We start from the raw sequence: 22927 nt of genomic DNA on the forward strand, positions 1-22927 counted from the left end.
TTGTATAGACTGCATGTATGAGTCTTTTTCCAGTTTATTTGCTGCTCCACTGTATCATTTGTCTATCCTGGCACCACTACCACAATTTCTCAGTTATTGTAACTCCATAGCAGGTCTAGAAAATGTAAAAGAAGTTACTTTATAATAACTCCTCTAACTTTGTTGCTTTTCTTGTGTATGTGTTCATCTTTCTCAGCCTTTTGCATAGCCTATGAATTTTAAAATCAGCTTGTCATTTTTCATCCCCTAAAAACGTAGGATGGCATTTTGATTGAGATTAGATTTATTCAACCATTTGACTTGAAGATAATTAACCTTGAAAATATTGAGTCTCCCCACTCATTTACATGGTATTTCTTTGTTCATTTCAGTCTTCATTTTCTCTCAGAGGTTTTACACATCTTCCACCAGGTTTTTTCCTAGGCATTTCATGTTTCTGATGTTCTTAGTATGTCTTTTAGTGAAAGTGTCTCAAAGATTCTCTCTGAATTGTTTTCACCTTTTATATTTCTATATTTTTATTTTGACTAATTTGAGACTCACAGAAAACTTGCAAGAAAAAAATTCCCAGATAGTCTTTTCCCACATTCCACCAATGTTAGTATCTTGTTATAATTTCTCTCTCCCTCTCTCCCCCTCTCCCTCTCTCTATCTCTCTTCTTCCCTCCCTTTCTCTTTCTCTCCTTCTCTCTTTTTCTCTCTTTCTCCTGCCCCATTTCTCCCTGAATATGTAAAATTGTTCTGAATTAGTAGGTAAAATTGGTAGGTTGCCGACATGGTGTCCCTTTACCCTTAAAATACTTCAAAGAATTCCCTTAACATAACCTTGGGACAATGATCAAATTCCAGAAGTTAACATTGTTATAATATTAGTATCTTCTATTATTATTATAAGGTCCATAAGCTGTATTCAGATTTTGCTGAGCGATCCAAGTATGTTGTTCACAGCTAAAAGATCTGAGTAATGTGCTATATTCAGTTATCATGTCCATTTAGTCTTCTTTAATATGGAACACTTTCTGACTCTTTATATTTCATGACACGGGTCTTTTTAAAGAATACAGGCCAATTGTTATGTAGAATGTTCATCAATTTCAGCTGGAACAATACACAGGAAAATTAAATATAGTAGAAATGCAGTGAATTGATATTAGAGTCCGTCCCACATAAATGTAAATTGACTTTTACTTTTTTTCCTAAGTAAAAATAGAAAAGACAACATCTGCCAAATCAATCACAAAACACCAATTTCCCTGACTTGTACAGCTTGAGCTGTCAATATACTAAGACAGCTCATGCTGTAGTGAATACTATGTTATGATTTCTGTAAACCACAGTTTGCAGGATCCACCAGTTTTTTTCACAGGTCATGCTAGACACATCCTTAAATAAGGCCTAAATTCCTTTTTTTACTGTTGTTTGGTAACAGTTCTCCTGTCTTTTCCCCCATTGCTAACCCCTATCCAGTCCCTCCCCGCCCCCACCGTCAATCCCCCACCATTGTCCATGCTCATGAGCATTCGTGTTCCTTTGCTTGCCCCTTCGCCTTCTTTCCCCTGTTTTCCACACTCCCCTCTAGTCATTGTCAGTTTGTTCTTTATTTCCATGTCTCTGGTTCTATTTTGCTCACTTCCTTGTTTTGTTGATTAAGTTCCACTTACAGGTGAGATCATACAGTATTTGTCTTTCACCGCCTGGCTTATTTCAATTAGCATAATGCTCTCCAGTTCCATCCATACTGTCTCAAAGGGCAGGAGCTCCTTCTTTCTTTCTGCTGCGTAGTATTCCATTGTGTAAATGTACCACAGTTTTTTGATCCATGCATTTACTGTTGAGCACTGAGTCTGTTTCCAGCAGTTGGCTATTGTAAATAATACTGCTATAAATATTGGGGTGCATAGGTTCTTTTGAATTGGTGATTCAGGATTAGTCCCAGCAGTGGGATCACTTGATCGAAAGGTACTTCCATCTTTAGTTTTTTTCTCTTTTTTTCTGAGAAAATTTCATACTATTTTCCACAGTGGCTATACCAGTCTGCATTCCCACCAAAAGTGAACAGGCGTTCTCTTTTCTCCACGACCTCACCAGCACTTGTTGTTTGTTCATTTATTAATGATGGCTATTCTGACCATCACTAATGTAAAATGATGGTCATTAGTGTGACCATTGGTATCTCATTGTGCTTTTAATTTGCATCTCTCTGATGGCTAGTGATGTTGAGCATTTTTTTCATGTGTCTATGGGCCCTTCGTATGTGTTCCTCGGAGAAGTGTCTGATCAGGTCCTTTGCCCATTTTTTAATTGGATTGCTTGTCTTCCTGGTGTGGAGCCATGTGAGTTCTCTATATATTTTGAAGATCAAACCCTTGTCCAAGGTATCATTGGCACATATGTTTTCCCATACAGTTGGTTCCCTTTCCATTTTGTTAATGTTTTCTTTAGTGCAGAAGCTTTTCAGTTTGATGTAGTCCCATTTGTTTATTTTTTTCCTTTTTTTTCCCTTGCCCTGGGTGATGTAGCAGTGAAAATATTGCTGTATGGGATATCTGAAATTTTCCTGCCTATGTCTTCTTCTAGGACTTTCAAGGTGTCACAAGTTATATTTAAGTCTTTTATGCATCTTGAGTTTATTTTGGTGTCTGGGGTAAGTTGGTAACCAAGCTTCATTTTTTTTGCGTGCACTTGTCCAGATCTCCAAACACCACTTATTGAAGGAACTACATTTAATCCATTTTAGGTTCCTGCCCCCTTGGTCAAATATTAAATGACCATATTGACATGGGTTTATTTCTGTGTTCTCTGTTCTGTTCATTGGTCTATGTGGCTGTTCTTATGCCAGTACCAGACTGTTTTCATTACTGTGGCCTTGTAATATAGTTTGATATCAGGTATTTTGGTCTCTCCTACTTTGTTCTTCTTTCTCAAAAATGCTGAGGCTATTCAGGGTTGTTTATGGTTCCAGAGACATTTTTGAAATGTTTGTTCTATATCTGAAATATGTTATTGGTGTTTTAATAGAGATTGGATTGAATCTACAGGTTGCTTTGGGTAATACGGACATTTTAATTATGTTAATTCTTCCAATCCATGAACACAGTATATGTTTCCATTTATTTGTGTCTCCCTTAATTTCTCTCCTCGATGTTCTGTAGTTTTCTGAGTTCAGGTCTTTTACTCCTTGGTTAAATTTGTTCCTACAAAAATGCATTCAATTTCTCAATGTTTCTTTGTATCCCACAATTTTACCAAATTCATTTAGGTTGAGTAGTTTTTTGGTGGATTATAGGAGTACCTCAAAAAAAAGAGGTTACCTCCTTTTTCATTTGGATGCCCTTTCTCTGACCACTGTTGCTAGAACTTCCCATAATATGTTGAATAGAAGTAGTGAATGCAGACACCCTTGTCTTGACCCTGATCTTAGTGGGAAAGCTTTTAGTTTTTGCCCATTGAATATGATATTCGTTGTAGATTTCTCATCCTGGCCTTTATTATATTGATGTATGTCCCTCTATTCTCACTTTGCTGAGTGTTTTTTATCATGTATGGGTGCTGAACTTTATCCAATGCTTTTTCGGCTTCTATGGACATGATCACGTTTTTGTCTTTTGTATTACTTATGTAGTGTATTACATTTATTGCTTTGTGAATATTGTACCACCCTTGCCTCCCTGGGATGAATTCCACTTGATCATGGTGTATTATCTTTTAAAGTATTGCTGGAAGAGGTTTGCCAATATTTTGTTGAGGATTTTAGCATCTGTGTTCATCAGTAATGTTGGCCTATAGTTTTCTTTCTTTGTTGTGTCTTTACCTGGTTTTGGAATTAGGATAATCCTGGCTTCATAAAAAGAGTTTGGAAGCCCTCCCTCTTCTCGGATACTTTGAAATAGTTTGAGAAGAATTGGGATTGGCTCTTCTCTAAATGTTTGGAAAAATTCTCCTGTGACTCCGTCCAGCTCAGGGCTTTTCTGTGCCGGGAGCTTTTCAATGACCTGCTTCAGGTCCAATATCTGATATCCGTCTATTCAGGCTTTATGCTTCTTCTTGACTCAGTCTTGGAAGATTATACATTTCTAGAAATTTGTCCATTTTGCTCAGGTTTTCAAATGTCTTAGTATATAGTTGTTCATAGTGATTTCTTATAATCCTTTTAATTTCTGTGGTATCAGCTCTACTTTCTCCTCTTTTGTGTCTGATTTTATTTATTTGGGTCATCTTTCTCTTTTTTTCTTGATAAGTCTGGTTAAAGATTTGTTGATTTTGTTTATCTTTTCAAAGAACCAGCTCCTGGATTCATAGGCTGGTACTTCTATGAACTTCCCTCCCAGAACTGCCTTCATTGTGTCCCGTAGGTTTTGGATTGTTGTGTGTTCATTTTCACTTTTTTCCAGAAACTTTTTAATTTCTTCCTTGATCTCATTGTTTAACAATTCATTGTTTAATAACATGTTCTTCAGTCTCCATGAATTTGACTGTTTTTAAGATTTTCACTTGACGTTGGTTTCTAGTTTCAAGCCATTGTGATCCAATAAAATGCTTGATATGATATCAATTTTCTCGAATTTGTTGAGGCTTGTTTTGTGTCCTACCATGTGGTCTATCTTTGAAAATGTTCCATGTGTATCTGAAAAGAATGTGTATTTGCTTCTTTGGGCTGAAAGGTTCTATACATATCAGTTAAGCCCATTTGATCTAACATGCCATTCAATGCCACAATACCCCTGTTGATTCCTTGGGTGGCAGGTCAGTACATTGTTTATATGGCATGTTGAAATCCCCTACTATAAGTGTGTTGCTGTCTATCTCTTCCTCGAAGCCCTCTAACTTTTCCTTATATATTTGGGTGCTCCTATGTTGAGTGCATATATGTTTATAATGTTTATAGCTTCCTGGTGGATTCTTCCCTTTAGAATTATGAAATCACCTCTTTGTCTCTTTTTATGGCCTTTGTTTTGAAATCTATTTTTGTCTGATATAAGTATTGCTATTCTGGCTTTTTCTTTCCCCCTCCATTTGCTTGGAATATTTTATCCACCCTTCCCTTTTAATCTGTATAGGTCTTTTTTTCCAGGCCTCTTGCAGACAGCATATATATGGGTCATGTTTTTTATCCATTCAGCTACCCTATGTCTTTTGATTGGAACATTTAATCCATTTACATTTAAAGTTACTACAGAAAGGTACCTATTCAGTGCCATTTTTTCCTTTTGTACCTGTGTTACTCTCTTTCTCACTCTTTTGCTTCATCTTCTTAAAGGAGTCACTTTAGCATGTCTTTCAATACTGGTTTAGTGAAGTGGTGTCCTTTTAACCTTCTTTTTTCTGGGAAACTCCTTATTTCACCTTCCATTTTAAATGACAGCTTTGCAATGTAGAGTAGTCTTGTTCGCAGGCCTTTGCCTTTCATTACTTGGAACAATTTTTGCCATTCCCTCTGGCTTTAAGTGTTTCTATTGAGAAATCAGCCTCCTGCCTTAGCGGAGCTCCCTTGTATGTTACTATCTTTTTCTCCCCTGCTGCCTTTAAGATTCTTTCTTTGTTTTTGAAATTTGGCATTTTAATGATACTGTGTCCTGGAGTGGGCCTCTTTGGGTTACTTTTGACTGGGACCTATATGCTTCCTGAACTTGCATGGCTTTTCCTCTCCAAGTTAGAGAAGTTGTCTGTCATTATTTTTTCAAACAGGTTTTCTAACCCTTGCTCCTTTTGTTCTCCTTCTGTGTTCCTATGATTCAAATGTTGTTGCATCTCATGTTGTCCCAAAGTTCCCTTAAGCAATCCTCATACTTTTTTTGAGTCTTTTTTCATACTGTTGCTCTGCCTGGTTATTTCTTTCTACCTGTCTTCCAGCTCACTAATTCGGCCCTCTGCTTCATCCAGCCTGCTTGTAATTCCTTCTAGTGTATTTTTTATTTTAGATATTGTGTTCTTCATTTCTTTCTGGTTCTTGTTAATAGTTTCTATTTCCTTTTTCATGCTGTTGTAGTTCCCACTCAGCTCCTTGTAGTTGCCCCTAAGTTCCTTGAGCATCCTTATAACCATTCTCTTGAATTCTAGGTATGATAGATTGCTTGTCTCCATTTCATTTAGCTCTATTACTGAGGATTCTTCTATTCCTTTCGATTGGGGGTTCTTTCTTTGTCGCCCTATTTAAGTGAAACTTTTTGTTTGTTTCTGAATCTCAGGGTGCTCTGCTATGCCTTGCCTGTCTTTTTAGAGTGGACTTCTGTTGGACTCAGTAGTGCAGTGTCTTTGATCTCCTTATCTAGACACTCTAGGATTGTCCTTTCTTCTGTTTGCATGGGCTCTTTTGTTGTACTTGGCCTTTACCTGGTGGTTTATTTGTTGATACATTCTCCCATCCAGCAGTCTTACTGGCAGTCACAACTCCCAATTTGTCTTGTATGCTGTTGTATAGGCATTGGTTAATGAAGCAGTGTTACCAGACAACCAAACCTACATCATCAGAAAGAACCCCTCTACCACACCAGCAATCTCAACCACAACTGAGCAAAGGTTAATATAGGTTAAGAGATTACAGAGATTATAAAATATGACAAAGGAAATATGAGATGACTAAAAGTGGGGAAATGTTATTAAGTGGTAAGAGCAAAGAGAACTGATAAAAGGAGGGATAGAACCAAGGAAGAAAGGGGGAGAACAAAAATTAAAATGTAAATAAAACACAAAAGGGTGAATAAAACAATGGGGTAAGAAAAGGGAATAGTATACTATGAGGTTTGAAGTAAAATTGAAAATGTATTGGACCAACAGAAGCAAAATCGAAAAAACCACAGCAGGGTCAATAGCAATGACAGCTGAATGAAGTATAATAAAGGTAGAGAAAGAATAAGAATATTGTACAAAAATGAAAAGTGAACATGAGATGTCTACCATAAAGAAAAATGACTTTGAGAAGATAGGTGAAGTAAACTATAATAAGAGTAAGAAGTAAATCCCAGGTTGAGACAAGAGGAAAGAAATGAAATAAAATTCCTCACTCAACTGATCAGGGGGTGGGGGAAGGTGAAATGGAGTAAGGAGGCTGAGAGTATTCTGTAGGATTTAAAGAGCAAACAAATACTGAACAAATAGGACTTTCACTGGAGAAGTACACCAATAACCATGGTATTTCACCCAACTAGCCACTGTTTATAAAAGGTGGAAAAGAAATAAGACTCTTATAAGAAGGGAAAAAGAAAGTGAAAGAAGAAATATTAAAATGCTATATGAAAGGAATAAAAGACAGAGAAAGAGAAAAAAACACACAAGTCCTGATGAAGACCAAGGTGGAATTCATCTCAGCTGTTTGTATTCACCTTCTGACTTCCTTCCGGATCTGTCTCTGGTTTTCTGTCAGCTCAGGGTCCTGGGGTGGGTCATCCAACTTCTGGCAACACTGCCTGTGTCTCCTCCCCTGACTCTAGAGGGAGCTTTTTTGGGGATCAAGAAGGTGAGGCGTGTGTGTCTCACCTGGGAGGCACTGTTCAGTCTTCTGGGAAAATTGTGAGTGCAATCCTTCTGCCCCTACTCCTTCCGTCTTATCTGTCCCAGTTTATTTCCAATATTGTATAGTTTCTGCTAAGATAGATGTGTGTTTCATGAGGGGTTGGGGACAATCTGTGTAAGAGAGTCAGCTCTCTCCCGCTTGGTGTAGTCTGCAGCTCTGTGTGTGAGCCAAGTCTGGGCAGCACCCAGAATCCCCCTTGTTGTACCCTTTCTTAACTTTCTGTTTTGATGGCCTCAGTGAAATCGGGCCCTGGGACCCAGTGTACTTTGTCTGCCAGTGAGGAAATTAAAACTTGGCCCTTTTTGGGATTATGCTTGCTGTCTTACTTTTGCAGAAAAGCCCCGTGCAGGGTGTTAAGCCTTCCCAGCTGGTTTTACAGATCTTTCCTGTTCCTGCCAGATTTGGGCATCTGGGTTCAACTTCCCTTCCCTGAAGTTCTGCCAAGGAAGGGGGCCCAGCCTGGTCTCACTTGATTTCAGGTGCACAGTCCCCAGCCCACTGCCCTCACAGCACGCTGCGGCCCACACTCCCTACTCTATGCCACTCTACCAGGCTGGGGCCAAGAAACCACTTTGATCAAACCTCCCCGGTGTACTGATTGGGAGCAGATTGTATCCACAGTCCTCCCTCCTGTTGCTTGGGCAGATGCACATGCCCGGGGTCCCTGCACATCACACCTCAGCTCCCCTTTTGAAAAATGTCTCTCTGGGGGCTACTGCTGCAGCCCCGAGGCACTGCCTAGCTTTCCACACACTCCAACTCTCTGACAACCCAAGAGTCCATCTCAGTCACGGCCAGTTGTGGCCCTCCTCCTCCACCAGCTCTAGGTGCAGCCAGAATCACCCCACTCTCTGGTACTGTCCCTGTCAGTATCCGGCGCTCCAGGTAAGGTACACTGCCAGCTGTGTGCATGTGTACAGCCTGTTTCTCCCCTGCCACTCTGAGCATTCAAGTTGCTCCCAGCCCAGGTCTGTGGATTCCCCGCCCTGGAAGAGGACAGAGCCGCTGGGGTGCTCTCCCTGACTGGGCTTTCGGGGATGATTACCCCCGCCCCCGCATCAGCCCCGGTTTCTGGCACCATGCCCTGTGACTTTCCCCATCCACCTAGAAAACCTCCTTACCACACGTTTTGAAGTGTCCTCTGCACACTTTGGCTTCCAAACATCAAATCAGCTAATATTCTGTTGATTGTTCGCTTTGTTTTTGGTAGATGAGCTAAGTGTCCCAGCTGGGTGACAAACAAGTGGGCTTAGCTCCCACTGACTTTGCTGCCATTTTCCTCTCCTCTACCAGGATATATTGTAAATACCTATTAATCCTTTCTTGTTGGCTTGCTCTCTCCATTACTGAGACAGGTGTGTTTATCTTGTTTTACTGAATAACAAAAGACCTGTAAACCCTCACCAACAGCATCTACAAAGCCCATAGAGCTTCTCCCAATAGTCTCTCTAAGGCCCTTCCAAGGCCAACTGTCTTGATACAAAAACACGGCACACTTTTCAGTGTTACTACGAATAAAAAGATGTTATAATCATTCATGTTCAAGTCCTTGTTCAGACAAACATTTTTAATTCTCTTTAGTAGAGGTTAAAAACAAACATTTCTCTGCTGAAAACAAATAACACATGTCATTTTGCTCATGATTTCCGGGGTCAGGACCTTGAGAAAGACTCAATTTGGCAGTACTATCTTGGGGTCTCTTATGCGGTTTCACTTAGATACCATCCGGGGCTAAAGTCACCCGACGGCTCCTCTGAGCTGGAAATCCAGATGGCTCCCTTACATGGAAAACACCTGATAATTCAGCTTCACAAGGCCTCCTGCATATGGCCTCTGCAACATGACAGTCTCCAGAGAGTCAGACTTCCCTTAAAGCAAATGTCCTAATGAATCACAGGAAAGCTGCACGATTTCTCTGACCGAGTGCTGAGAATTAAGCGGTGTTGTCTTCCCTGTCTTTTGTTGCTTTAAAGCAGCTCTCGAAGGTCAGTCAAGATCAAGTGAAAGAGATATGGACCTCTCTTCTCAAAGAATGTATTATCAAAAATTATTTGGAAATGTTTAAAAAATCATCACGGTATATTAAATATCCAACTGTGTGCATTTTCGAATTTCCTCTGCATTTTGTTTTGTCAGTTACTGCTTTATAAATCTAGGACTTAATGTACATGAAGATTACACCTTTTCACCATGTTTTTTGTTTCCCTTTTTGTATTTTTCCATTCTTTGCCTGTCTGGGCTTTCTTCTATATATTTGCCTCTGATCTTCTGTTTTACTATTTATACTATGTGTTGATCTAATGTGCCGTTACACTCATTTTTTGAGTTCTGCCAACTTTTTAAGTCTTAGAATTTTTATTTGCTTTTTGTAATAACTTCTCTGCCAAGATATGCATTTTGTCATTTAATTCTATGTGCATTTTAATAACGATTATCTAAACTCCTTGTCAGGTAACTATATGCCAGATGCCTTGTGAAAACCTTTGTAATGTTGCCGTTTTCCTCTTGGTTTTCCATGAGATCTCTACATGGGAATTTATTTAATGACAGACATTGTAGAAATCCTTCAGAATTCATCTTATTTTGCTTTCTCCAGGGACCTGATTTAATGGTGGATAACCATATTTAAAAGGAAACGCAGTGATTAGAAGTTAAGCACCCTTTCCTGTGAGGAATATTTTTAGTTTACTTTGCCTTCTATGATACAGGGTTAACAGGGAAGGTCCTCCGGGGCTCACTCTAATTGTACTTTGTGTTCCCTTAACCCCACGAGTCTGGCAAAATCTCTGCTGAGCTGTTCAGAATCTCAGTCATCCCCTTTGAATTGACAAAGTTCTCACAGGTAAGTGGCTCACTTCTGCCCTTTACTTCTTTCTGAAAGTGGGGATCTTAAAATTCTCAATGCCTTCCTAGCTCTGCAACACTTTCAAAGAGTACTAATATATTCCATTTTTTATTTCTAAACTCATTTTTCAGCAATGCTTAGTTTAAAAAAGATATTTTGGCATTGTTGGAGGCAGAACTCTCCATAAAGAAGGTGACCTCTAATACTATGATAACATTACTCTGAACTTACAGCTTTATTCTCAGACCCCATCATTAGGTTATTATATAATTCCATTTCCTGTTCTTTAACCCTACTAACACTCTGCCTACTGCTGTTTCTGTAGGAAATCAGACCCAGGTGCTGCCCCAGTGCGACTCGGTGTCTGAACCAGCAGGCTCTGCAGCCTCAGAGGACAGCGCTGCCAACTGCTCAGGTGAGGGCTCCCACGGGGCCAGAAAACCCTATTCTTTTTCCCTCTGTAAATGCCCCATTTACCCCTCTCTCTTCAGAGAGCAGAGCGCTCCGCCTGGTGGACGGGGACAGTCGCTGTGCCGGCAGAGTGGAGATCCTCCACAGGGGCGCCTGGGGCACCGTCTGTGATGACGGCTGGGACCTGAACGATGCCCGGGTCGTGTGCAGACAGCTGGGCTGTGGACAAGCCCTCAATGCCACGGTCTCTGCTCACTTCGGGGCAGGATCAGGCCGGATCTGGCTGGATGACGTGAAGTGCACAGGAAAGGAGTCCCACCTGTGGCAGTGCCCTTCCCGGGGCTGGGGACAGCACGACTGCGGACACTACAAGGACGCAGGGGTCATCTGCTCAGGTCAGCGCTGCACATTGTCCATTGGCTGGGGAGGAGGTGGGGGCCCTCGAGGATGGGAGTCTGAGCCCTGAGACTGTTGCCGAAAGGGCCAGAGGAGAAGGAAGCTGCCTTCCACAGGGCCTGCCTGTCTAGCAGGTATGACGATTGGTGATTTCATTTCCTCCTGCGGCAGCGGGGGCTCTGGTCCTTCCTTCTCAGCAATATCTCCTGACAAAGCCATTTTTTAACAGAACTTCCATTGAAAGCAGGGCTCACTCTTCAGTTGCTTATGGTAGTAACATCTTGAGATCCGACTGATGCTGTAATGAATTACCATATGGCTGAAAACAGCACAAATTTATTATTGTACGGTTCTGTGCATTAGAATCTGACAGCAGGCCCCATGGGCTGACGTCAAGGCGTCAACACCGCTGCACTCCTTCTGGAGGCTCTGGGGAAGATGTCCGCTCCCTGCCTTGTCTACTTTCCAAAGCTGGTGTGCATTCCTTCCTGGCCCCATGCTCCGTTTTTTTTCTTCAAACAAACAACGTTGCTTCCCTCTGACCCTTCTTCCTTAGCCACATTTCCCTCTGAACTGAAGTTGGGAAAGTTTATTTATTCTTAAGGGCAATGGGTCTAAGGATGTGATTAGACTGAAGTCACTTGCTTAATACACAATATCTCAGGTTAAGCTCACCACCTCAAGGTCTTTATCTTAATACAGATTCCCTTTAGGCATGAAAGTGAACATTTTACAGGTTCTTTGATGCGGAATATAGAAATCTTTGGGGGTCCATTATTCCACCTACCACCCACTATCCATACTCCCTCCCACATGCTCTGTCAGAAGTCTTGTCAGGAAGCAGGATTCAGCTGCACTCCCGGCAGAGGGCCCAGGCTGGAGTTCCTCTCTGTTCATGTTCCACTACATCACTCTGGTAGAGACAGACAGACACAAATGGACGAAGTCAGGGAAAAGGGACACAAATGTCAGTCTTGCACTTACTGGGTGTCTCCTCAGCGGAGTCAGCGATGAGTGTTCACATCCGCTGGGGGAGAGAAGAAACGCAGAGCTTTGCGTGGACTGCTCACTGTGCCCTGTTTCCCCTTTCATTTAGAGTCCCTGGCGCTGAGGGTGGTAAGCGAGGACCAGGAGTGTGCCGGGTGGCTGGAAGTTTTCTACAATGGGACCTGGGGCAGCGTCTGCCGCAGCCCCATGGAAGCCATGACCTTGTCCACGATCTGCAGACACCTTGGCTGTGGGGACAGTGGGACCCTTGACTATTCTATTGATTTTAGAGAAGGTTCCAGACCCCGGTGGGTGGATGGAATCCGGTGTCGGAACACTGATATGTCCCTCTGGCAATGTCCTTCTGACCCTTGGAAACACAGTTCTTGCAGTCTGAAGGAGGAAGCTCATATCACATGTGCAGGTATTTGCTGTCTGTTTCTATGCATCTGTCCCACCCATGTAGGAAGCTGTTAATGATATTTCTATTTTCAAACCTAAGAGAAGACTTTAATGTGACTGTACATGATGGAGATGGGTGAACATGATTTAATCCACATATTACAATTTGGTTTCAAAAGAAAAAGAAAACCTGTGCTCATAGCAATTATGTGAAAAATATGAGAGATTGGCAAAAACTCGTGGGAGTACCATTAATAGTCTCACAAACTTTCTAAGGAATCGCTAACTCATTAGGAGTAGTTAAAAGATATGGCCAGCACCTTAAAGTAAGTTAGGGTCAGAGCATAGAATCAATCCTGACTGCTCCATCTCTTAAACTCTTGATGTTTTACTCTGAAAAGCATCTATACCACTTAGACTGCTTCTGAGCTCAGTGGATTGGCTGGTAGTAATTGAGTCCTGTAGGTACAAATTTATACTTTAGGTAAGAAGACAGAGAAGAGAAAAATTATAGTCACAGCTATCATAGCACTTACAATCCAGTGCTGAAACACTCATGAGGCAGAAATTTCAAGTGTCATGAAAAATGAGAAAGTGCTTGAAAGCCGTAATACAGGCAAAAGAAGAATCATATTTAGATGGAGACCTATAGGATGAGCACAAGTTTCTCAGAGGAAGAAAGTGGACAGATCATTTTGGTCATTGTAAGTACTGAGTTGGGATAGGACATGGTATATTTGAGGTACTGAGAAAATTCCCTCATGGCCAGAGCAGAAAGAGGATGAAGTAGAGAGACACAGGATTAGCAAAGGCTTAGCCTGGAATTGAGAGCAGAGCAAAGACCTCTGTTAGGCAGGATTTAGGAGAATAATCCTATTAATGAGGGTTTTTGTTGTTTTGTTTGTTTTTTTGTTTGTTTGTTTTTGTACTTCTTGGCTGCCAAATCAGGGAGAACTCCTGGGAGGTCAGTGGCCTCATTCCCCATATTTTTCAGTTTGAATTTGTCTCTTCTAAGAGGCCCTCAGTATATTGGTCTTCTTGGCTAATACTTCATGTTCTGGGCCTTTCTCCTTTACTCTTGTGTACTCTCAGCTCCCTCATTCCATTCTCCCAAAATCTTCTGCAGAATTTGGGGCCCATCATCCTGAAAATTCTCTTATACCTTCAATGTCCCCTTCACTTCTATGTTCAGATCAAAATCTGACTTTTCCTGAAAACATCAATTTTTCTATCAGTTAGAGGCTGTCTGTATCTCTTTCAATACATCTTTCCCTGCACTGAGACTTGGAGTAGGTATGCTCCTTGCTCTCGGTTGCCATTTTCAACAATTTCTGTTCTGCTTTTGTCTCAACATAACACTACATTGAAATTAACAGCATGAGGCAACACCACCTACTACGTCTGTCTGTTGCTGTCATCGTGCAACCTTCTGCTCAATGACCCCCTGGCCACCCTGCTTGTCCACTGAAGACTGAAGCACCAGGCTCACCAGGTTCTTCATCTATGTCGTACTCCTGGAACCATGAGTAGTTACTTCAACATACTTAAATGCAACTAAGGCAACAACCCTGGCCTCCCGGTTTGTTCAATCCCTCATTTCTAAGCAGCTTTCCTTCCATCCAACCTCTGGCTCTGCATACACTACCAACCATCAGTAACCGTACACCTTGAAATCTTGATCTTATTCCACTCTCTGGTCATTGCTTCTTATGCTATGGCTCATAAACTTAATGATCCTTTTCCAATAATTTTTATCCTCATGGATATGCCCAGTCTTTCCCCTATTGATTTTTCTTACTCTTCTCTCATGTCTTCACATTTTTCTTAGCAATATTAGAAAATACGATCCATCATTATAATCATTTTCCTTTAATTACACTCAATTCTCTTGCCTCCTCTTTGTCAGTCTTAACAGATACACACATGAGAATGGTTGAAGTCAACTACCTAACTTCTCTTTGCCTGTACTGGACAAATAAGGCAAGAAAAGAACACAGCATGTTGCTACTCTATTTTTGAGTTCATGGGCACAGTCTCTAATGGGCATTCCACCCTGACTTAATGCTTTACTGTGCTTCTCTAATATGTGTGCTTTCCCTATCTTTAAAATTTTATTTTCCATATGGAGTGTTTTCCTCACACAGTCAAAATGGAGTAAAAAAGAGGACAACTGTAATTGAACACCAATAAAAAAATTTTTTTAATAAAACTTGATTCCTACTATCCATTCTCAAAATCATGATCTTGCGACTTCCCTCACTGGGAAATTAGAATAGAAACAACTCCTCATCTTCCTTTCTGCACATCTACCGACTTGTGGCCTGAGCACAGGCTCTCTTCTAGGCTCCATCAGTGGCCTTAGTCCTCACTTTAGGCCAGTGTTTCGTCTCAGGCAGTAGATTGTAATCACACTTACATTGTAAAAGTCTTCAGATCTTCAATTATTAGCTGTCACAAAGCAGGATGTTGGGTTTTTTTCCACATGCTCAACCCTTGTTCCTAAAGTTTTCCTCCCTACTGTATATCTCATTTCAGTTAATGTCACTACCATTACACAAGCGCAATAGATAAGGACCAATTTTCATTTCTTTTACATCCCTTCCCCTCTATTCCAATATAACAGCAAGTTATGTTGGCTCTCTCTTCTAATGTATCCTTAATCCTCCTACCCTTTCTATTTTCATTATCAATTTAGTCCAGAAAAGAACCTCTCACCTGGATTAACCAACAGTTCGCTAGAGGTCACCTAGGTTCACTTTTTGTCTCCATGATATGTATTTTTCCTCTGTCAGCCAGAGACAAGTTTTAAAACTTAGTTTGTACATTTTTACTTTTCTTTTTTGTTTCTTTTCTTTTTTTCTAAACCACCAGTGGCTTTCTATTGACCTTATGATGAAACTCAGATTTCTTACACTAGTTAACAAAGCTGTACATGTTCCTTCCCCTACCCACCACTCAGTCCTTCTCTCCTATCACTCTTCCACTCAGCGGGTATGGATACTGTAGTCAAAAATAAAAAATATCATGAAAGTGTAATGAAAACTAATTGAAAGATTTTTAAGCTCAGAAGTAAATTAATCAGTTTTGCATTAAGAAAACATCCTTTGGCCCTAGTAGCGTAGCTCAGTTCATTAGAGCATCATTCCAATACACCAAGGTTGCAGGTTCAATCCCCAGTCAGGGCGCATCCAAAAATCAACTAATGAATGCATAAATAAGTGGAACAACAAAATGATGTTTGTTTCTGTCTCTTTCCCTCAAAAATAAATTAAAATAAATAAATAAAAGAAAACATCCATTGAGGACAGGATAAACAAAGATTATTTCAGGGGAAATGGACATGCATAATGGTAACTTAAAATAGCTTGAAGGAGTCAAAGCTGACTGCTAGAGATACAGGGGTGCCTTTTATTAATATGGTAAATACAGAAGCCTATGAGAGGAAATCCTAAGGCTCAGTTAGGATACATTAAAGTCCAAGTGAATAAGGACACTCAGGTGGAGATAGATGTCATCAGGCAATTTGAGTTTTGGGAGAAAATCTGGGTGGAAGATACAACTTATGAAGCTGTCATAGAGATATTTAGATTTGAGTGAATGATATCACCAGGAAAATAAAGATTCCTAGGACAGAATGCAAGGAACATCAAAATTTAAAAATTGAGTGGAGCATTCTATGAACTGACATGGAGTTTGATGCAGAACAGACAGAGGAATAGGATCCAGAAAATATTGCATTTGGAAGCCAGGTTAAAAAAAATTTCAAGGAAAGGGGAATAGTCACATATGTTAACACTAGTAAGAAATTAAGTAAATGAGAACCGAAGTGCACCCTTTAAAGTCATTGTGTGCCATTGAATGTCTTACCTGGAGTTCATTTGAGGGTGGAGTGTTGGGTGGAGGGTAGAAACCAGAAACAAAAATATCAAAGAATAAGGCGATGTTGAAAATGCACACAATACTTTTGAGAAACTGGGAAAGGCAGAGAGTTGGAAGTAACATGCTGGAATGTAGTATCCAGTACTGGAAATAAATTTCTTTTAATTACCAAAGTGATTAATTTGTTGACACAAAGCAGAATGAACTGCCTTTAGAAGTGATACTAGCACATTTCACTGCCTAGGTGCATGTGTGCCATTTGCAAAAACAACTAGAAACCACATCACAGGAAGTCTGTAATGAGGCTAATTAACAGAAATGCCAGAGTAGATGTAGCCTGGTTGTTGGCCTCAGACTCTGGGGGACTTCCCATGGAAGAGGGAGGGGACTCACCATGAGCTGCTCCAGGGGTAGGAGGGGAGGAGCCCTGATAAGATGGATGGAGGTTACCAGGAGGCAGGCTTGGGTTTATTCTAAGTACAAGTATCATAGGGGACTCTGGCGACTCTGGTGGTCCCCAGGGAATGAACACTGTTCTACATTAAAGAACACTGGGGGCAAGTAGGACAGCCTGCCAATTTTCCTTGTATCCCCTTTTGCTTGTCTCTCTTCTCTGAATCAGCTGCACTTGTTCCCGCTGGGCTCACACCAGGCTTGGCTCAGGGGAGTTTGTGTTCTTTCCATTAGTTTGGTTTAGGATTAGAGAAAGGCTGATTCCTTTCTCTTCCATTTAAATTACAAAAACGTTGCTTACTCACTGCAAGCAGGGAAGACATATGAGATGTAAAAGGAGAATCATATCCTATGACTCCTTGTTCATGCATATCCTCCTGATATAAACAGGATTATTGGACTAGTAAGTACTATTTTCTAAATCCATCCATTTTCATTGAAGCATATCCAAGCTCATACCCGTAAAAGGATTTCTGTGAGTGGTGTTTTATTATTGGTTTTTACAAAATTGAGATTCAATCATACATATTATTGTTAAATTTGTGTTTCTAATCATGTATATTTGTGGGTTTTTTCCATTACCATTTATCCCTCTTATGCCCTTTTCCTTCTCCACCCACCCTGCTCTCCCCAGCAACCATCACACTACCCTCCAGGTGGATATAACTCATTTAATAATGGCAAATACCTCATTCATGAGAAGATTCATGAGAAGATGGTACTACAGTTCATGTACCATTGCTTATTTATTGGTAGTCCAATTATTTTCAATTTTTCCCTATACAAATAATTTTGTGATAAATATCATTGTCATGTATCTCTACATACTAGTTAGTTTATTGCTATAGGATTACTCCCAATGTTTATATTATTAGATTAAAGCATAAGCAGGTGCACATACATACAAATGTTATGCTATGGTGAAATTCTTTTCTCAGGTTAATTATTTTCAATTGTCTTCTTCATATCTAGATGTTGAGATTGACTCTTAAAGAAAGCCAAATCATATAGATGCTCCAAAATTAATAAGCTTACAAAGCCCACAAATCTCATTCTATCTGAAGTCTGAATAAGGGTAACAGTTGCTTTGCTTCTCTTCCCTTTTCTTCCTTCCCTTATCCCTCTTTACTTCTCTCTCGTCTTTCCCTCTCTTCCATCCTTCTTTTGCATTTTCACATTGTTTTCTCTACCCTCAATATTTTCCCCTGCCTCTTGGGTTGTTCCCCCCAACCACACTACACCCCATTCAGGTTTACTTTGGACTATACGGTGGGAGTTGCTCGAAATCCACAACAGTGAGAAACAGGTATTTTACAGGCAGGGGCTTGCTCCCTTTCTTGTCTCTCTTTCTTCATCTTTGTGCTCTCACTCTTGTAAAAGACTGAAGATATATTAAACTGTAAGACCTTATATTGATGATAATTTTCTATAATCAAACACAATAATTGAGGGGTAATGAGGTTTTCAATCCTGCAATAACACCACCCAAGAGAGGTCCTACCATCACTTTCAGAGATGTCCTCTGCATAGAGCAAGAGGTTTGATATGAGAACATGGAAAGATAAGACCAACTCTGATATGTTATGGCAAGTACTGTGGATACTTCTTTTCTCTTGTGTTGTTTTGAATTTATGTCTATTTTCTTTTATTTCAACTCTTACATATGCTTTGTTTTGATCCTCTGTGTCTTCTTAATGTTGTTTTACTTAGTATATTTATCTGAGTCTCATAGATACATTTCTGTGTTGCTGACTAGCTAGCAGTCTATCTTTCTATAAATTCTACTTGTTCTAGTCCTTTTTAAAAAATATATCCTGTTCCTATAGTAATCTTTATTGCTTGTCCATTTTTCACACTGGTAAAATTATAAGAAAAGTTTGCTGTATAATTTCCCTTTAAAAAATGTAAGTATTGAATACAAATTACATATGTTATTCTGGACTTATTTGTTTTTATCACCCACTATTTATTACCACATATCATTAATATTAATTTATATTTCCTTTATTCCTTTGCCGATTAGCAAGATTTAAAAGAATTATATTTCACTGGATTTTATTCATTGATTCAGTCATCCAATAAATGTTGATCAAGGTCCCATACACAGCATTTATGGAAGATTCTCAAATTCTACCTGTTGAGTACATGTATACAAAGTGCCAGGCACTGTCTTAATATCTAAAACACAGAAGTGAGTAAACTATGCAAGGTCCTTACTCTAGGGGAGCTTTCATTCAGGGGTGTGTGTGGGTGTGTGGCTGTATGTGTCTGTGTTTGTATTTGTAGTGGAATATGGAGAGTGATAAACAAGTAAACAGATAAAGCAATGTCACCTAGTGCTAGAGGCTATGATCCACTGAATGTCTCAGTAATTCAGGCCATTAGATTAATTATGAGGTCTGTTTTCACTTGTCATTGGACTCCGCCAAGGACCCTAAATTATCTGGTTGTGGGGCAAGACCACACCCAGCTGACCCTGATCCAGTGCTTCACCATTGTCTGTTTCTGCAGGAAAGAGACCCAAGAGCTGTCCCACTGCTGCCCCCTGCACAGGTACGTCTGCCCCTCCCACCTCCCCTGTGGGCTCCCAGGGCGCCTTCCTTCCCCAGGGGTGGTAACAGGAGGTGCTGCTCCCTTGTCAGACAGAGACAAGCTCCGACTCAGGGATGGAGACACCGAGTGCTCAGGGCAAGTGGAGGTTTGACACAGTGGCTCCTGGGGCACGGTGTGTGACAACTCGTGGAGCCTGGCAGAGGCCTAGGTGGTGTGTCAGCAGTAGGCTTTGGCTCTGCCCTGGAAGCCTTGCAGGAGGCGGCGTTTGGCCCAGGAGATGGGCACGTCTGGCTGGATAAGGTGCAGTGCAGGGGCAGGGAGTCCTCCCTGTGGGCCTGTGCTGCGGACCCCTGGGGGCAGAGCGACTGCAAGCACGAGGAGGACGCTGGAGTGAGGTGCTCCGGTGAGTGGTGGAGCCTGGGTTGGGCTCTGGTTGGGCTGGTGCAGGGGCGGGGCAATGGGCTGGGCTGCGGTAAGATGGGCACTTTGTGTTCAGGAAGCATCTAGGAGCTGTAGCCCTGGATTAGCAAAGGAGGGGCAGAGAGGACTCAATACTAATATTGTGGTAGCCAAAGGGATGTATTAGGGCTCAGGTGGGAAAAGTGGGCTACCAGGGTTCTGACCAATTTCTGTGCTCCAAACTCCTGTTTTTCTCTATAGGTAAAGGATCAACATTGCCAACCACTACAGCAGGTACAGTACCACCATCCATGTATGTGAGAGAATGTCCAAATTCTTGGGACATTTTCTGTAGAGTCTCTGACAGAATTAGCCAACACAGGAAAGGAAAGATCCCAAGGAGCAACTGGGTGGTGGGGAGTTATCAGTAGAAGGTTTGATGCTCTAGTCTGGTGAAGCCCAAGAGATGGGGCTGAAGTTGTGCCCTCAGAGATTGTTGTACTTATGGGGATCCCTGAAAACCCCCAGCACTCTCATGGACCAACCTGGAGTGGAGTTGACTTTATTTTAGGACATAGTATGGGACATGGCCCAGGAGGGTGGCAGTCAATCCCATTATGTTGGAAGCTGGGACTTCACTGTCCTGAGATCTCTGGAAACGGTGTAAGTGAGATTCCCTGTACATTTGCCCTTCTCCAAATCCTCCTGGCTTTGTTCTTTTTAGGGACCAGATTAGGCCCACGTTCTGACCCTGGCATCTTCTCTGTCCCTGGGATCCTTTGCCTCATCCTGGGATCCCTTCTCTTCCTGGTCCTCGTCATCCTGGTGATTCAGCTGCACAGATGGAGAGTGGAGCGCAAAGGTGGGCTGCAGAGGGTACTGGGGAACATACAAATTGTATGGAAGCAGGAAATGGGACCAGAAGTGCCAAGGGGAAAACTGGGCAAGGTATCTGTTCTTACCTCATTAGTCTGCAAAATCCACCTGCCCCTCATTAGCCACTAAAAGCTGAATATACAGGTGTTCTAGAGAATGGGGTATGAGCTATATATGTGAGACAGGAAAGACCAGGAGCTGAGCTTTGGCTACAGGGTCACACGAAGGTAGATGGTGCAGACATGGTGCAGGAGTATAAGACTATAGAGGGTCCCTGGTAGCCTTGAGGGTTTTTCCACATGTGAGCCTAGGGGACAATGAAGGGTCAGCCTTTTGCTTCAGTGCTGTGTCAGGGGGTAATCTCTGACCTGCCACTGTTTTACTCAGCCTTGTCCAGCTTTGAAGATGTTCTTGACCAGGCCTTGTATGAGGAGATTGATTATATTTTAACACCGAAGAAAGAGGATCTACTGAGCAGCCCAGGTGAGTGTCCCTGCCTTGCCCTCCTGGGACCTCTACTTCTCAGCCATCTACTAGCTGTGAGCCAGGTCTCCTCAGCATCTGCAAACTCCACATATACCCCAGGCTCACAGAGGCAGGAGGAGCCTCTCCAGAGCCCCTGTAAGCTCCGAGCCTTCCCTTGACACCACGAGAGCCATGCTAACCCAGCATTTATTCTCAGCCTTCCTGTGGAGGCTCTGGGTGTGAAAAAGGTTGTTCTGTTTGTTTTTGTGATGTTTTTCTCCACTTTAGAATCCCTGTCAGATGACTCAGTGACAAAACTGCCATATTACACCAGGGATGGTGAGTAGAACAATGACTACAAATCTGTTCTAGGTAGTAGAGGAGGATCTGTCTTGGCTGTCTGAGGGACAAGGGAACTTCCCTCAGAAGTGAGAGCCAGGCGGAATAGTCTGCCTTTGACTGAGATGAGAGAGTTCTTGTTTCACTGGACTCCAGTCTCCCTCTTGTCTGGTGGCTCTCCAATGCCCCAGGCTCTCATTTTCCAGAACAACCCTCATTCAGCCACAACAGCACAAATTGTTTTTAAAAAATAACTGGAAAGGATAACCTGATCAAATATTTTAGTAATGTTCATTGGTGTAAGATTTGCTTTGAAAAGTACTTAGTTTTATTCCAAAATATTGAGATATTTGGGTCATTTGCCAATTTATTGGCACATAGAAATGAAGTGCATAGCCTTCGAACACCCGTTAAAACATGGGGTGAATGGTGCCTTTGATTAGGAGCCATCAGAATCTCTGGGTCAGAAAGGACTATAGGCATTACCTAAACCAATCTCTTCACTGTGGTTCACCTGATCCCGTTGTCTGCTCATAGAAGCCCCAGCTCAGAGGACTGATGCCTTTAGCGACGGTTATGATGATGCAGAAGAGGTACCAGTGCCCAAGGCTCCTTCTGACTCTCAGATGGGTGAGCAGGACGTGCCTGCAGAGAATGGGGTGAGAGCTTCTCAGACAGGTGAGTGGGATTAGATGATACCTGTCATATCTTGTCTCTGGCCTGGACAGGATGAATTTGAAAGTCTTAATGGCCATTCTCATTGTAGATTCAAAATTTGGATGTCCTCATATGTTTGATAGCATAACTTAGACCTTATGACTTTCTCTAACTTTCAGATTCCTTGGACTGGAGGAAGCACTCTGTAGTCTTGGTAGCTGTTTTTCCATCACTTCATCCTTTTTTTTCTTTTAAATATTTTTTTAATTATGTTATTACAGTTGTCCCAATTTTCCCCCTTCTTCCTTCTCCACCCAGCCCACCCTTCATTCCCACAGTCAGTCCCCACCCCGCTGTCCACGTCCATGGGTCATTCATTATGTTCTTTGACTAATCCCTTCTCCTTCTCTCAACCAGCCCCCTTCTCCCTCCTCTCTTACGGCTGTCAGTCTGTTCCATGTTTTCTATGTCTCTGCCTCTGTTTTGCTCATTAGTTTCTGCTTTTCATTAGATTCTGCTTATTAGTGAGATCTTATGGTATTTTTCTTTCATTGACTGGCTTATTTCACTTAGCATAATAGTTTCCAGGTTCATCCATGCTGTTGCGAAAGGTAAGAAGTTCCATTTTTTTACTGCTGCATAGTATTGCATTCTGTAAATGTACCTCTTGCACAAGCCCAAACCTGGGCCTAAACTCGCAACCCCAGCATATGCCCTGACCAGGAATCAAACCCATGATTTTTCAGTTTGCATGA

General features: G+C 41.6%; 1 protein-coding gene across 1 annotated transcript in view; it reads left to right on the forward strand.

The window, feature by feature from the left end:
- The window catches only part of LOC129084645 (antigen WC1.1-like), a 155183-nt gene that overhangs the window by 11094 nt on the left and 121162 nt on the right, over positions 1-22927 (forward strand). Inside the window, 9 exon segments of the mRNA XM_054590837.1 lie at positions 10681-10770; positions 10847-11161; positions 12259-12573; positions 19395-19436; positions 19526-19657; positions 19660-19839; positions 20097-20129; positions 20560-20697; positions 21099-21194. Of these exon segments, the coding sequence (XP_054446812.1) occupies positions 10681-10770; positions 10847-11161; positions 12259-12573; positions 19395-19436; positions 19526-19657; positions 19660-19839; positions 20097-20129; positions 20560-20697; positions 21099-21194 (1341 nt within the window).

This window comes from Pteronotus mesoamericanus, unplaced genomic scaffold (genome assembly GCF_021234165.1).
Source record: "Pteronotus mesoamericanus isolate MK-2021 breed Mesoamerican mustached bat unplaced genomic scaffold, CSHL_Meso_final scaffold_21, whole genome shotgun sequence".
Lineage (NCBI taxonomy): Eukaryota > Metazoa > Chordata > Mammalia > Chiroptera > Mormoopidae > Pteronotus > Pteronotus mesoamericanus.